Source organism: Aptenodytes patagonicus, chromosome 10 (assembly GCF_965638725.1).
Source record: "Aptenodytes patagonicus chromosome 10, bAptPat1.pri.cur, whole genome shotgun sequence".
In the NCBI taxonomy this organism is placed as follows: Eukaryota; Metazoa; Chordata; class Aves; order Sphenisciformes; family Spheniscidae; genus Aptenodytes; species Aptenodytes patagonicus.
Genome location: NC_134958.1, coordinates 16,196,772 through 16,209,542, shown reverse-complemented (window position 1 = coordinate 16,209,542; position 12,771 = coordinate 16,196,772). Strand labels below are relative to the sequence as shown.

The 12,771-nt window shown below is 40.8% G+C and overlaps 1 protein-coding gene across 5 annotated transcripts in view; it reads right to left on the bottom strand.

Annotated features, from left to right (window-relative positions):
- Positions 1 to 473: 473 nt before the first annotated feature.
- CGNL1 (cingulin like 1) overlaps positions 474 to 12,771 on the bottom strand; it is a 71,497-nt gene continuing 59,199 nt past the window's right edge. For 3 of the 5 annotated variants that reach the window (XM_076348266.1, XM_076348268.1, XM_076348267.1), the window contains 4 exons: positions 5,142 to 5,266; positions 4,468 to 4,576; positions 3,358 to 3,521; positions 474 to 2,724 (listed from right to left, as the gene is read on the bottom strand). In XM_076348266.1, coding sequence (XP_076204381.1) covers positions 2,586 to 2,724; positions 3,358 to 3,521; positions 4,468 to 4,576; positions 5,142 to 5,266 — 537 coding nt within the window. In that variant the 3' untranslated portion in view covers positions 474 to 2,585. The other 2 variants (XM_076348269.1, XM_076348270.1) reach the window with 2 other exon arrangements.

Sequence of the window (12,771 nt, the reverse complement as noted above, 5' to 3'; positions counted from 1 at the left end):
AGCTACCGACTGTTTTGTGAACGAGTTGAAATACCCTTTTCAACATCTTAAGATTTTCTTTGATTTTAGTTATACCATTTAAGAACTCTTAAAGAGGAAATGCCATTTCCAAGTCTAAATGAACAAACTAAAGACCAGTTCTTTTTATGAAGACGGGGGGGGGGGGGGGGGGGGGGGGGGAAGGTCTAATAAGCAGGATGTCTCCCACTAGGAGTCTGCAAAAATGCGTCTCCCTCCTTCTAACTTATGTTAAGTTCAAATGAGAAAAGGAGTCTTCTAGTTATTACACCTGCCACCTGCTTTACCAGTTACAAAGAAAGTAGCTATCCAAAAAGAAGAAAATGCAGAAACTTGTTTACAGCATCAGTATTTCCCAGATAATTATTTTCTTGTTATATTTTAAACACATGGGTCTTCCATATGAAATTCAATTATCATACCAAGCTATGTGCACATACAAAGTAGAACTGAAAGAGCTGACTGACTGTTTATTTTAAGTGAATTTTTCTTGTACAGTTTAGTGTAACTCGAGGTAGATGCAACATTAAGTGATTTTCTTCCAGTGGTTTGAAATAATAGTCATCTATGAACATTAGGACAGAGTACTGGAGATTGGAATCAGTTGTTTAAAGTTAAGCCTACATAAACATGCAAATGAAACAACAACAAAAAAAAATCACAGCAGGTTATATGATGATTGTCAGTACAGTATAGTGCAGATCCTGGAGGAAAAGCTGTTTCTATGTTGTCAAAATAGTAAAGCTAGTACTGCAAAAAAAATTGTATGATGTATGCTACTTGAAAAAGATATACAAGATTCAGAGACAGAGTATTACAACTATGCCGCTCATATTATTTCCCATATATCTCAAACCATCATAATCAAGTTGAAGGGAATTACATGGCAAAAGAGTCTGTAATCTGTTATGCATAAATATCTTTCTGATCCTGCAGGCAGGAGTTTCATTTCATACAATCATATGAAAATGGATACTGCCATTGTCAGGACTTTTGCCTTAACCAAGTCTATCAGCCTCACTTTCAGAGCTGTTAAATTTGTCCTCTTCAGTAGATGCCTTTGTGGGAGTAATGGAAGCTCCCAGCAACTTCAGTTTAAAGTATTTTTTACAATTACATTACACTATTATTTGGTCCATTCAACGAAGAAGTGCTTACTAACCTGTAACTGGGGACAAATACTAATAATCAGACAGGACTTAGCTATAGTTTATTAACAAAATTACATAGTAGTGCCCTTTCCTTAGAATTCTAGGTTTGCAAAGGAGCAAAAATGGTCTGGTGTAATATAAATGGCAAAAAATATTTTTAGCGATAAAATGGAAAATGCTTTTAAAATAAAATCTGCAATGCTTTTTTTTCTTTTAAGTTTCCCACAAAGTTTTTTGAACAGACAGATAACCCAAAATGCAGATACTTCTGTAAACTGAAACACTAACATATATCTGCATATATGTTCATAGACTGCAATATATCACAAATAGATGCTCAAGAACAGCTTAGAAAGAAAAATCAGATTACATGCTTTGTGTTTCCTTCGTGCAATTTCTTGCCAGGTGCATAAAATTTTGGGATCAATTAACAAACAGATTTAAGCATGTACTTAATTCAAAGACCACAAGTAATTTTACTGGAACGAGTGTAGAGACTGTAAGATAAGCCTGTCCTGATGCCCTCAGATCAGCAGGCCTATAAATGTTCTGCCTCTGGCAGTATGGAGCCCATTTCAGGAAATGAAAGATGCCAAATAATAACTGACCTCATTCTCACCCTTCCCTATTAAGAACAGAAAGCTTCCCAAACGAAGTTTACAAGAAAGTTGCAGGCAAGCCTCACTCATCATGCAGATGTGATGGTCCTTTTAAAGTCAACAGGCAGGATTAACACTTGATCTCTAATATACAGAATACATACAATAAAACTTGCACTGGTTTTAAAATGGGAATGTACTTTCTGGCTCAGGAACTGTGAATCTGCTCTGTAATGCACAAAATGTATTCATTTTCATTTGTTTTCTTCTTAGTGAAAACCCAAATATAGCATTCAGTATAAATTTAAGTACTTTACATATGAAACTGATTTATACAATATTTGAAACTTTATAAAATAGTACTAAAGTAGTCAATAAAAAGATCAGGTTTAAAATATTTACATTTTATACATCATTTCTCCCTACTTACAATTATTAAATAATCTTCTGTGGTTTCCTTAATTTTAGGGAAAAGCTTTTAATAACTACAAACTAATTTTTAATTACTTTCAGATGGCTTTTTACTTAAACAGAATTTTAGCAAAATCACATTTCCGATGTGAAACATTATCCCCATGTTTTCAGTAGCAGTTATCTCTCTCTCTCTCTTAGTGTTTTATATCTGTTTTATAATGCAATCCTGTTTTCTATAATAAACAGTGGAGATCTAAATAAGAAAATGGCACAGTATGGATGGAAACATTATATTCCCAACTCTTAAATCCCTTTATGTCATTTGGCTTCTAGAATACCCAGTTTCTTGATAATTTATGTTATTCTTCCAGTACTTTTAAGGAATCACAGATTCAATACTTATTTAGATTTTTGTGTCATCATCTTTTGAAAAGTTATTTCCTGAAGGCACTTCACAGAGACTATCACCATCCGTGCTGAAATCATCATCGTCATCATCATCAGAATCAGCCAACACTTTACTTGGCGACTTCTTCAGTCTACTAAAACAAAAATACACGTCTGCTATTAAAACTGCACATCTACATGCAGAACGCTGATGCAAAGTTTAAAACATTAACAGGTAGGATTTACATTTTTAAAGGATGTCAGAGAAACTTGTGCTCCAATAGGGGTAGTGCATCATAGACTACATCTTATGTGAAAGAAACATGCAAGAGGATGAAGATCAATCAATCATATTTTCAAGCATCTCTAACTAAAGTCACAGAGAGGGGAAACTATAAACTTTGCACTGAGATGTTCAAAGATGGCTGAGGAAAACTAACACAGGATAGCTGTACTTCTCAGTCATTAGCAGGAAATTTTTATTACTACAACTGATAAGAGTGTCGAGTCCCATCACCTTTTTCCATTTTTTATTCCCCACGCCAATAACTTTATTGAGCAGGCAGATCTTGGAAAGAAGGTTTGGGCACCTAAAGCACCCTAGGAAGAGTTGAAGAACATTTGTAGAGAAAGGAAATGCAGAAGAGGTCTGTCTCTTAAACTCTGTCTGCTTATGACAAACCTGAAGCTTGTTAGAGGAAGCCCTCAGTTTATGGACTAAAGGAGAAAGATCAATCTTGTGAGTGGTGGTGTGATACATAATTGTAAGGTCTGAGAAATCATCCTACCTTAATTCCTTCTTTGCAGCGTTAAGCTGTCCTTGCAATTGTTCATTCATATCTAGTTGCTCTTCCAGTTCTCTCTGGAGTTTCTTTTTAGCACTTTCCAGTCTGTCTATTTCTTCTTCAGCTTCTACAACTTGACGTTTCATTGCTTTCAAACGCAAACTCAACTGAAATATTTACATGTCAGCTGATTAGAGGATTATTTTAATAAAGGAATTTTATTCTTCCAGCATCTATGAGAGGGAGAATAAAGACACAACTTTGCCAGTGTAGTGACACTGTAATCCTATGCTTCAGAAATACTCGAAAGTCAGCATGAGACTTTGAGAAAAGTGATGGGATACAATTTCTTAAGAATTAAAATCAGCAACAAGCAAACATAGCTTTGGTAGAGTAAGACAGTATTATGTGATAGCAAGACCCGGTTATCAATAAGGGAAGACTTATTGATAAGACTTATACACTATTAGTGTATCTAACCTAAGCAACTTTACCAGACAGATACTATAAAATATGTTTTAAAAATCCAGACGATTTTAAAAGATTTTTCCCTTAACAGCTGTCTGCAGTTTGAAACACACTGTTCATTCTCTAGGCAGACTATTAACTATTTGACTCATGTACTGAAACAAACCATGTTTTAAGCAAGGAATCAACAAAGAGCACAGGAATGGTAGAGCACATTGCTATTAGAATATCAATGTATGCTTAATACTTACAGCCTATATTTAACAATAAATAGCTTCTTTCTTTAAACAAAATTTTATGGTGGCAAAACAGAATATATTATTTGTTGGTGTATGTATTTATAGGATCATGTGTTGGTGTATATATTGATAGGATCATATACTGTCTGTTATTGGCTTTATTTCTTAAAATAATTATAGCATTGGTTCTGTAACTGCTTCCTTTTCACAATTTTAGAAATGAGTAACAATTTAGTACTAGGCAAAAGAACATGATAACAATGGGAACTGCGAATCTCACTAAATGGGAGTTCATAAACAACAGAGTAATCGGTATCTACCTATATTCTTCTCATATCTTTTATGTATGATCATTTATGCTAGTAGGATTAATATCAGATATTTGCATATTAGTCTTTCCCTCTACCTGGTCCTTTTGATCAGTCAATGAGAGATGTTCATCATCTACTTGCAACATTAACTCCTTCACTTTTCTCTCAAGTCTGCGGTTACTTAGTTGGAAATTAGCTCTATCCCTAGAAAAAACAAAACAAACAAAAGACAGGCTTGTAAAAAAAAGGAACTGAAATACTTCCAATCCTGCTGACATAATTCCTTAGCAATCTTCTAAGAATTAGATAAATACTAATGGCCCCTGCTTTGATTTACTGATTCCATGCAACATATTAAGAAATTTGTTCAAAAGCATGAACTGCTAAGGGGAATTTCTTCTGTCTCCAGAGCAACATTTGGGGGGAAAAAAAAAAATAATTCCTCCAAGATTAAACAATGAAGTGAACATGAAAATGGAAATGTTAACTATAGTTAGTATTTCTAAGCCTGTTACTGATATTAGACATTGATAAAACAATGAGGTATGGAACCATGTTAGCACTGCCCAGTTTTAAATTTATAAGGCAACTTCTAGTGTGCTTTCAGTCAAAAATAAAATTTGCAATACTTGTATGAAACAGTAACCATTTTAATTTGGTGCTTGTGAGAAAAAAAAATCAAGTTAATTGTATTAGAGACTTAATATTAGCAAGAGGCCATATTAACAAACAAACATGCATGTTTTGATCTTAACATAACTAGTTTCACCTCTCTTCATTTTCAAGTCGTTCTTCTAGCTCTGTGATCCTTGCTTCCATTTGAGCAACAAGTCCCTCTTTACTGGATCGGTAAGAACCCTCCAGGTGAACGATTCGGCTCTTCAAGTCTTTGTTCTATAGTTGGAACATACTTGGTTACTACATACATGCTCATATTAACAAATATCACCTTAACACAAAATAAATTTCTCCAGGCAAACATAACATGACCAGTATATTTTTAATTTAGTAAATAGGGAAAAAGAGAGTCAGTGAGATTTTACTGTTTACTACAAACAAACGAAGATTTGTTTATTACTGTGCTTTATTAAAAATAATTTACTGTTAAGCTTGAGTTAAAGTTTTAGGGTTAAATGGACCCTTGAACTTCAGATGATTGCAAGCCCCTTCCAACAGCATTTTTTAATATGCCAAAATTTTTCAAATAGCATTGGATCTGTCTTATTCTCCATACAATTCTTTTGTCCAATTCTGTATTCCTCCCCTGTAACTCACTGGTGTACGGCTAAAACAAATAGACAGAGAAATTACTTGCATCCAATATTGCTTTAATCTCGCAAAGCTGTTACTGTGGGTTTTTTCCCTCCTTTCTTAACTATCCAATGCTACTCCTACTGCATAAATAGTTTGAAAAAACTTTGCAAGCTGCATGATTTGTAAAAGCAGACTTTTTGTTCAGATTTACACTTTAATTTTTATGAGGCTAGGTAATTTAGGTTCTCAATGGGGACGTAATGATAAAGTCGCCAGAAAAAAAAGAATTACATGAGGAACAGACAATAAAGCTCTTTGTTACAGAACTTCAAACCATGATCTCAGATCTCAAACACTAAAAAAGCAATGATAGAAAAGTCAGAACTAAAATGTAAGGATGTACATGGGATATACCTGTAGGTGGCTGTCCTGGTTTCAGCTGGGATAGGGTTAATTTTCTTCCTAGTAGCTGGTATAGTGCTGTGTTTTGGATTTAGTATGGGAATAATGTTGATAACACACTGATGTTTTAGTTACTGCTGAGCAGTGCTTACACTAGTCAAGGACTTTTCAGCTTCCCATGCTCTAGCGACTGAGAAGGCTGGAGGTGCACAAGAAGCTGGGAGGGGGCACAGCCAGGACAGCTGACCCCAACTGCCCAAAGGGATATTCCATACCATGTGATGTCATGCTCAGTATATAAACTAGGGAAAAGCTAGCTGGCGGGCCGCTGCTCAGGGACTGGCTGGGCGTCGGTTGACGGGTGGTGAGCAACTGCATCGTGCATCTCTTGCTTTGTATATTGTATTAGTAGTAGCAATACTACTATTATTTTACTTTATTTTATTTCAATTATTAAACTGTTCTTATCTCAACCCACGAGTTTTCTCACTTTTACTCTTCTGATTCTCTCCCCCATCCTACCAGGGGGTGGGGGGAGCAAGTGGCTGTGTGGTGCTTAGTTGTCAGCTGGGGTTAAACCACGACAGTCCTTTTTGGCACCCAATGTGGGTATGAAGGGTTTGAGATAATAACAGATTAACCAGAGCGTATTAAGGAATTTATACCTGTTAACAGTTGCAGGTCACAATATCGATTCATCTATTCTCGATATTAGTTTATCTGATCTGCACTATGCTCTTTTTTTTGCTGTGCATGTTAAAGATGGGTGTTGCGTTCTGCAGTTTGCTGTTCTCTGCAGTGATTAGTGATGTTTTGCTTGTGAGATTTGTTATTAAAGCACTGGCCTTGAGCTTAATCTGGTATTTGAGCTTTGTACTGAAGCCACTACTGTACTTTGGGTACCACCTCGTGGAGACAATTAGCAATTATACTTCTTCCTCCGAGAGGTTTTTTTATGGAGGAAATACAGAATGGCACCTTCGCTACCTTCTTCTATGATGTTTCCTCCTTCATTACAATAACTTTTCAGCATCTTGAACATCTTTGGGTAGTTAAGATACCTCTATTGGTATTTCTTGGGAATATTGTTTCGGTTTTGTCTAAGGTTAATAAGCAGTTTAAAAATATCATCCAGACATCTGCCCCAAGGCTGGATAGTTATGAGTGGCAGGGTGTGTGGGATAGCATGGGCAAATGCCTAGGATGGTGGGCACCTCCAGTGTTTTGGAACTTCACCCCTGAACAAGTGCAGAATCCTGAAAAATTAGTAGACTATTTGGAAAAAGTATGCTGTCACCCTGGCAATCCTAGGGAGACACAAATCACTGCAATGTGCTGGGGCCTGGCCCATGCCTACTGAGCCCTGTTCAACACTATTCAGTACCCTCAAGGGGAAGAGAAGGTCTCTGGATCTAACGACAAAATGACAGGCACTGCGGCTGCTCCAACTCCCATAACAGGTACTGCAGCTGAACCAGAGAACCAACCCATGCCAGTATCAGTCGCCCCTATACACAAGAAGAAATGTTGGAAGCGAAAGTCAGCTCGTTTAGTAAGGAATGATGAAAAAGCAGGGCAATCACAAGGAGAGGAGGAGGAAGAGGAAGAACTCGTAAACAAGATGGAAACCACCCAATCCCTATTCCCGAGTAAGCTGCGAGATATGTGAGAAGATTTCAGCCTTTGTCCAGGCAAGCAGATTGTCACCTGGCTGCTCTGATGCTGCGATAATGGGGCCAGTAGCCTGGAATTAGAGGGTAGGGAAGCCAAACAGCTGGGATCCCTTTCTAGGGAAGGGGACATTGACAAAGCGATTGGAAAAGGGGCACTCCAGAGTTGCCTCTGGAGGAGACTACTGTCAGGTATGAAGGAAAGGCATCCCTTCAAGAAAGATGTTATATATCACCGGGCAAGTGGACCACCATGGAGAGAGGTATCCAGTACCTGAGGGAATTAGTCATGCTGCAGGTGATTTATGATGACCTGGACAACGAGCAGTTATCCAAAGATCCAGATGAAGTCCGGTGCACACGACTCATGTGGCGGAAGTTGGTACGGAGCGCACCACTGTTGTATGCCAACTCATTGGCAGTAATGACCTGGAAAGATGAAGAGGGACCAATGGTGGATGAATTGGCTGGCCAACTCCGGCAATATGAAGAAAGTATCTCTTCTTCCCTTGTCTCGGCTGTGGAGAAACTGTCCCGGGAGGTCCAGGAGCTCAAAGAGGATAGGTCCTACTCCTCATCTGTACAGACCAGTATCTCGGCTATTAGGAGTCAGCATTCTTCTGCTCAAGAGAGAGGATATAGAGGGTACACACCATGGGGCACCCTGTGGTTTTACCTGCGTGACCATGGAGAGGACATGAGAAAGTGGGATGGAAAATCTACCTCAACCCTAGAGGCACGGGTACGTGAGTTGCAAGGAAAAACACAAAACCACAAAAATCACAAAAGGGATTTCTTCCAGGAAAATTGCTGCTCCAGTTTCCAGTGGGCAGTTCCCCAGAGTAGAAGGGCTGATCTTACTTCTGATCTTAATGAAGAGACTTCTGACTCGTATTTACAAGAAGCGAGTAATGAATACTATGACCAGGACTAGAGGGGCCCTGCCTCCAGCCAGGTGGAGGAAAGGGACAACTGGGTTTACTGGACTGTGTGGATTCAATGGCCTGGCACATCAGACCCACAGGAGTATAAGGCTCTATTGGACATTGGTGCAGTGTACCCTAATGCCATCAAGCTATAAAGGAGCAGAACCCATCTGTATTTCTGGAGCGACAGGGGGATCCCAACAACTAACTGTATTGGAGGCCGAAGGGAGCCTCACTGGGAATGAGTGGCAGAAGCACCCCATTGTGACTGGCCCAGAGGCTCCGTGCATCCTTGGCATAGACTACCTCAGGAGAGGGTATTTCAAAGACCCAAAAGGGTACCGGTGGGCTTTTGGTATAGCTGCCTTGGAGACGGAGGAAATTAAACAGCTGTCCACCTTGCCTGGTCTCTCGGAGGACCCCTCTGTTGTGGGGTTGCTGAAGGTCGAAGACCAACAAGTGCCAATTGCTACCACCACGATGCACCGGCAGCAATATTGCACCAACCGAGACTCCTTGATTCCCATTCATGAGCTGATTCGTCGACTGGAGAGCCAAGGAGTGATCAGCAAGACTCGCTCACCCTTTAACAGTCCCATATGGCCAGTGCGAAAGTCTAATGGAGAGTGGAGACTAACAGTAGACTATCGTGGCTTAAACGAAGTCATGCCACCGCTGAGTGCTGCTGTGCCAGACATGCTAGAACTTCAATACAAATTGGGGTCAAAGGCAGCCAAGTGGTATGCCACAATTGATATTGCTAATGCATTTTTCTCAATCCCTTTGGCAGCGGAGTGCAGGCCACAATTTGCTTTCACGTGGAGGGGCATCCAGTACACCTGGAACCGACTGCCCCAGGGGTGGAAACACAGCCCCACCATTTGCCATGGACTGATCCAGACTGCACTGGAACAGGGTGAAGCTCCAGAACACCTGCAATACATTGATGACATCATCACGTGGAGCAACACAGCAGAAGAGGTTTTTGAGAAAGGGAAGAAAATAGTCCAAATCCTTCTGAAAGACAGTTTTACCATAAAACAAAGTACGGTCAAGGGACCTGCACAGGAGATCCAGTTTTTAGGAATAAAATAGCAAGATGGACGTCGTCAGATCCCAGTGGATGTGATCAACAAAATAACAGCTATGTCTCCACCAACTAGCAAAAAGGAAACACAAGCTTTCTTAGGTATTGTAGGTTTTTGGAGAATGCATATTCCAAATTACAGTCTGATTGTAAGCCCTCTCTATCAAGTGACCCGGAAGAAGAATGATTTCAAATGGGGCCCTGAGCAACGACAAGCCTTTGAACAAATTAAACAGGAGACAGTTAATGCAGTAGCTCTTGGGCCAGTCCAGGCAGGACAAGATGTAAAAAGTGTGCTCTACACCACAGTCGGGGAGAATGGCCCTACCTGGAGCCTCTGGCAGAAAGCACCTGGGGAGACTCAAAGTGCACCCTTAGAGTTTTGGAGTCGGGGATACAGAGGATCCGAGGCCCACTATACTCCAACTGAAAAAGAGATATTGGCAGCATACAAAGGGGTTTGAGCTGCTTCGGAAGTGATTGGTACTAAAGCACAGCTCCTCCTGGCACCCTGACTACCGGTGCTGGGCTGGATGTTCAAAGGGAGGGTCCCCTCTACACATCATGCAACTGATGCTACGTGGAGTAAATGGGTTGCACTGATCACACAATTGGCTCGAATAGGAAGCCCCAGTCGCCCAGGAATCTTGAAAGTGACCATGGACTGGCCAGAAGGCAAAGATTTTGGAATATCACCAGAGGAGGAGGTGACGCATGCTGTAGAGGCCCCACTGTATAATAAAAAACCAGAAAATGAGAAGCAATATGCTCTGTTCACTGATGGATCCTGTCATATTGTAGGAAAGCATCGGAGGTGGAAGGCTGCTGTGTGGTGTCCTATACGACAAGTCACAGAAACTGCTGAAGGAGAAGGTGAATCGAGCCCATTTGCAGAAGTGAAGGCCATCCAGCTGGCTTTAGACATTGCTGAATGAGAAAAATGGCCAGTACTTTATACTGACTCATGGATGGTGGCAAATGCCCTGTGGGGGTGGTTACAGCAATGGAAATAGGGCAACTGGCAGCACAGAGGCAAACCCATCTGGGCTGCCGCATTGTGGCAAGATATTGCTGCCTGGGTAAAGAACCTGGTTGTAAAAGTACATCACGTAGATGCTCACGTACCCAAGAGTCAGGCCACTGAAGAACACCAAAATAACCAGCTGGTGGATTAGCCTGCTAAGGTTGAAGTGGCTCAGGTGGATCTGGACTGGCAACATAAGGGTGAACTATTTATAGCTCAGTGGGCCCATGACACCTCAGGCCATCAAGAAATAGATGCAACATATAGATGGGCTTGTGATCGAGGGGTGGACTTGACCATGGACACTATTGAGCAGGTTATCCATGAATGTGAAATGTGCTGCAATCAAGCAAGCCAAGTGGTTAAAGCCTCTGTGGTATGGAGGACAATGGCTGAAATATAAATATGGGGAGGCCTGGCAGACTGATTATATCACACTCCCACAAACCCACCAAGGCAAATGCCATGTGCTTACAATAGTGGAAACAACCACCGGATGGCTGGAAACATATCCCGTGCCCCGTGCCACTGCCCGGAACACTATCCTGGGCCTTGAAAAGCAAGTCCTATGGCGACATGGCACCCCAGAAAGAATTGAGTCAGACAACAGGACTCATTTCCGAAACAACCTTATAGACACCTGGGCCAAAGAGCACGGCATTGAGTGAGTATATCACATCCCCTATCATGCACCAGCCTCTGGGAAAATTGAACGATACAATGGACTGTTAAAGACTACACTAAAAGCAATGGGTCGTGGGACGTTCAAACATTGGGATACATATTCAGCAAAGGTCACCTGGTCAGTCAACACTAGAGGATCTGCCAATCGAGCTGGCCCTGCCCAATCAAGACTTTTACGTACTGTAGAAGGGGATAAAGTCCCTGTAGTGCACATAAAAAATATGCTGGGGAAGACAGTCTGGGTTATTCCTGCCTCGGGCAAAGGCAAACCCATCCATGGGACTGCTTTTGCTCAAGGACCTGGGTGCACTTGGTGGGTAATGCAGAAGGATGGGGAAGTCCGATGCGTACCTCAAGGGGATTTGATTTTGGGTGAGAATAGCCAATGATTTGAATTATATGATGTTAATTGCTATATAACATTGTATATCATCACTTCTATGGTGGCTATATGCCACCATATGGTATTACAGTAAGAATCACCCAGATTAATGAAGAATGAACTTTGATGAAAACCGAGCAAAGCACAGTGATAATGTAACCAAAACTGGCTTCAGCATGCAAGAATCCAACACCATACACCATCTCTCCTGCCCTGAAGGACTGTTATGACAGACGGAGCCCAAAGTCATGGACTAAATGAACACAACAAACATTTTTACAGGGATAGCCCATAGACTAAGGGAATATTATCTGTGTGTATACATATCAAAAGACAGGAAAAGTGGTGGGGATTAATTGGAATGTATTGGAAAGTGCGGGACCTGGGCATGACATAGATGGTATAGAATAAGGGGTGGATACTGTCCTGGTTTTGGCTGGGATAGGGTTAATTTTCTTCCTAGTAGTTGGTATAGTGCTGTGTTTTGGATTTAGTATGGGAATAATGTTGATAACACACTGATGTTTTAGTTACTGCTGAGCAGTGCTTACACTAGTCAAGGACTTTTCAGCTTCTCATGCTCTACTGACTGAGAAGGCTGGAGGTGCACAAGAAGCTGGGAGGGGGCACAGCCAGGACAGCTGACCCCAACTGGCCAAAGAGATATTCCATACCATGTGACATCATGCTCGGTATATAAACTAGGGAAAAGCTGGCTGGGGGACTGCTGCTCGGGGACTGGCTGAGCATCGGTCGGTGGGTGGTTAGCAATTGCATCAGGCATCATGTGCTTTGTATATTCTTTTATTATTATTATTACTACTATTTTACTTTACTTTGTTTCAATTATTAAAATGTTCTTATCTCAACCCATGAGTTTTCTCACTTTTACTCTTCTGATTCTCTCCCCCATCCCACTGTGGTTTGAGGGGAGGAGGGGGTGGGAAGTGAGTGAGCAGCTGTGTGGTGC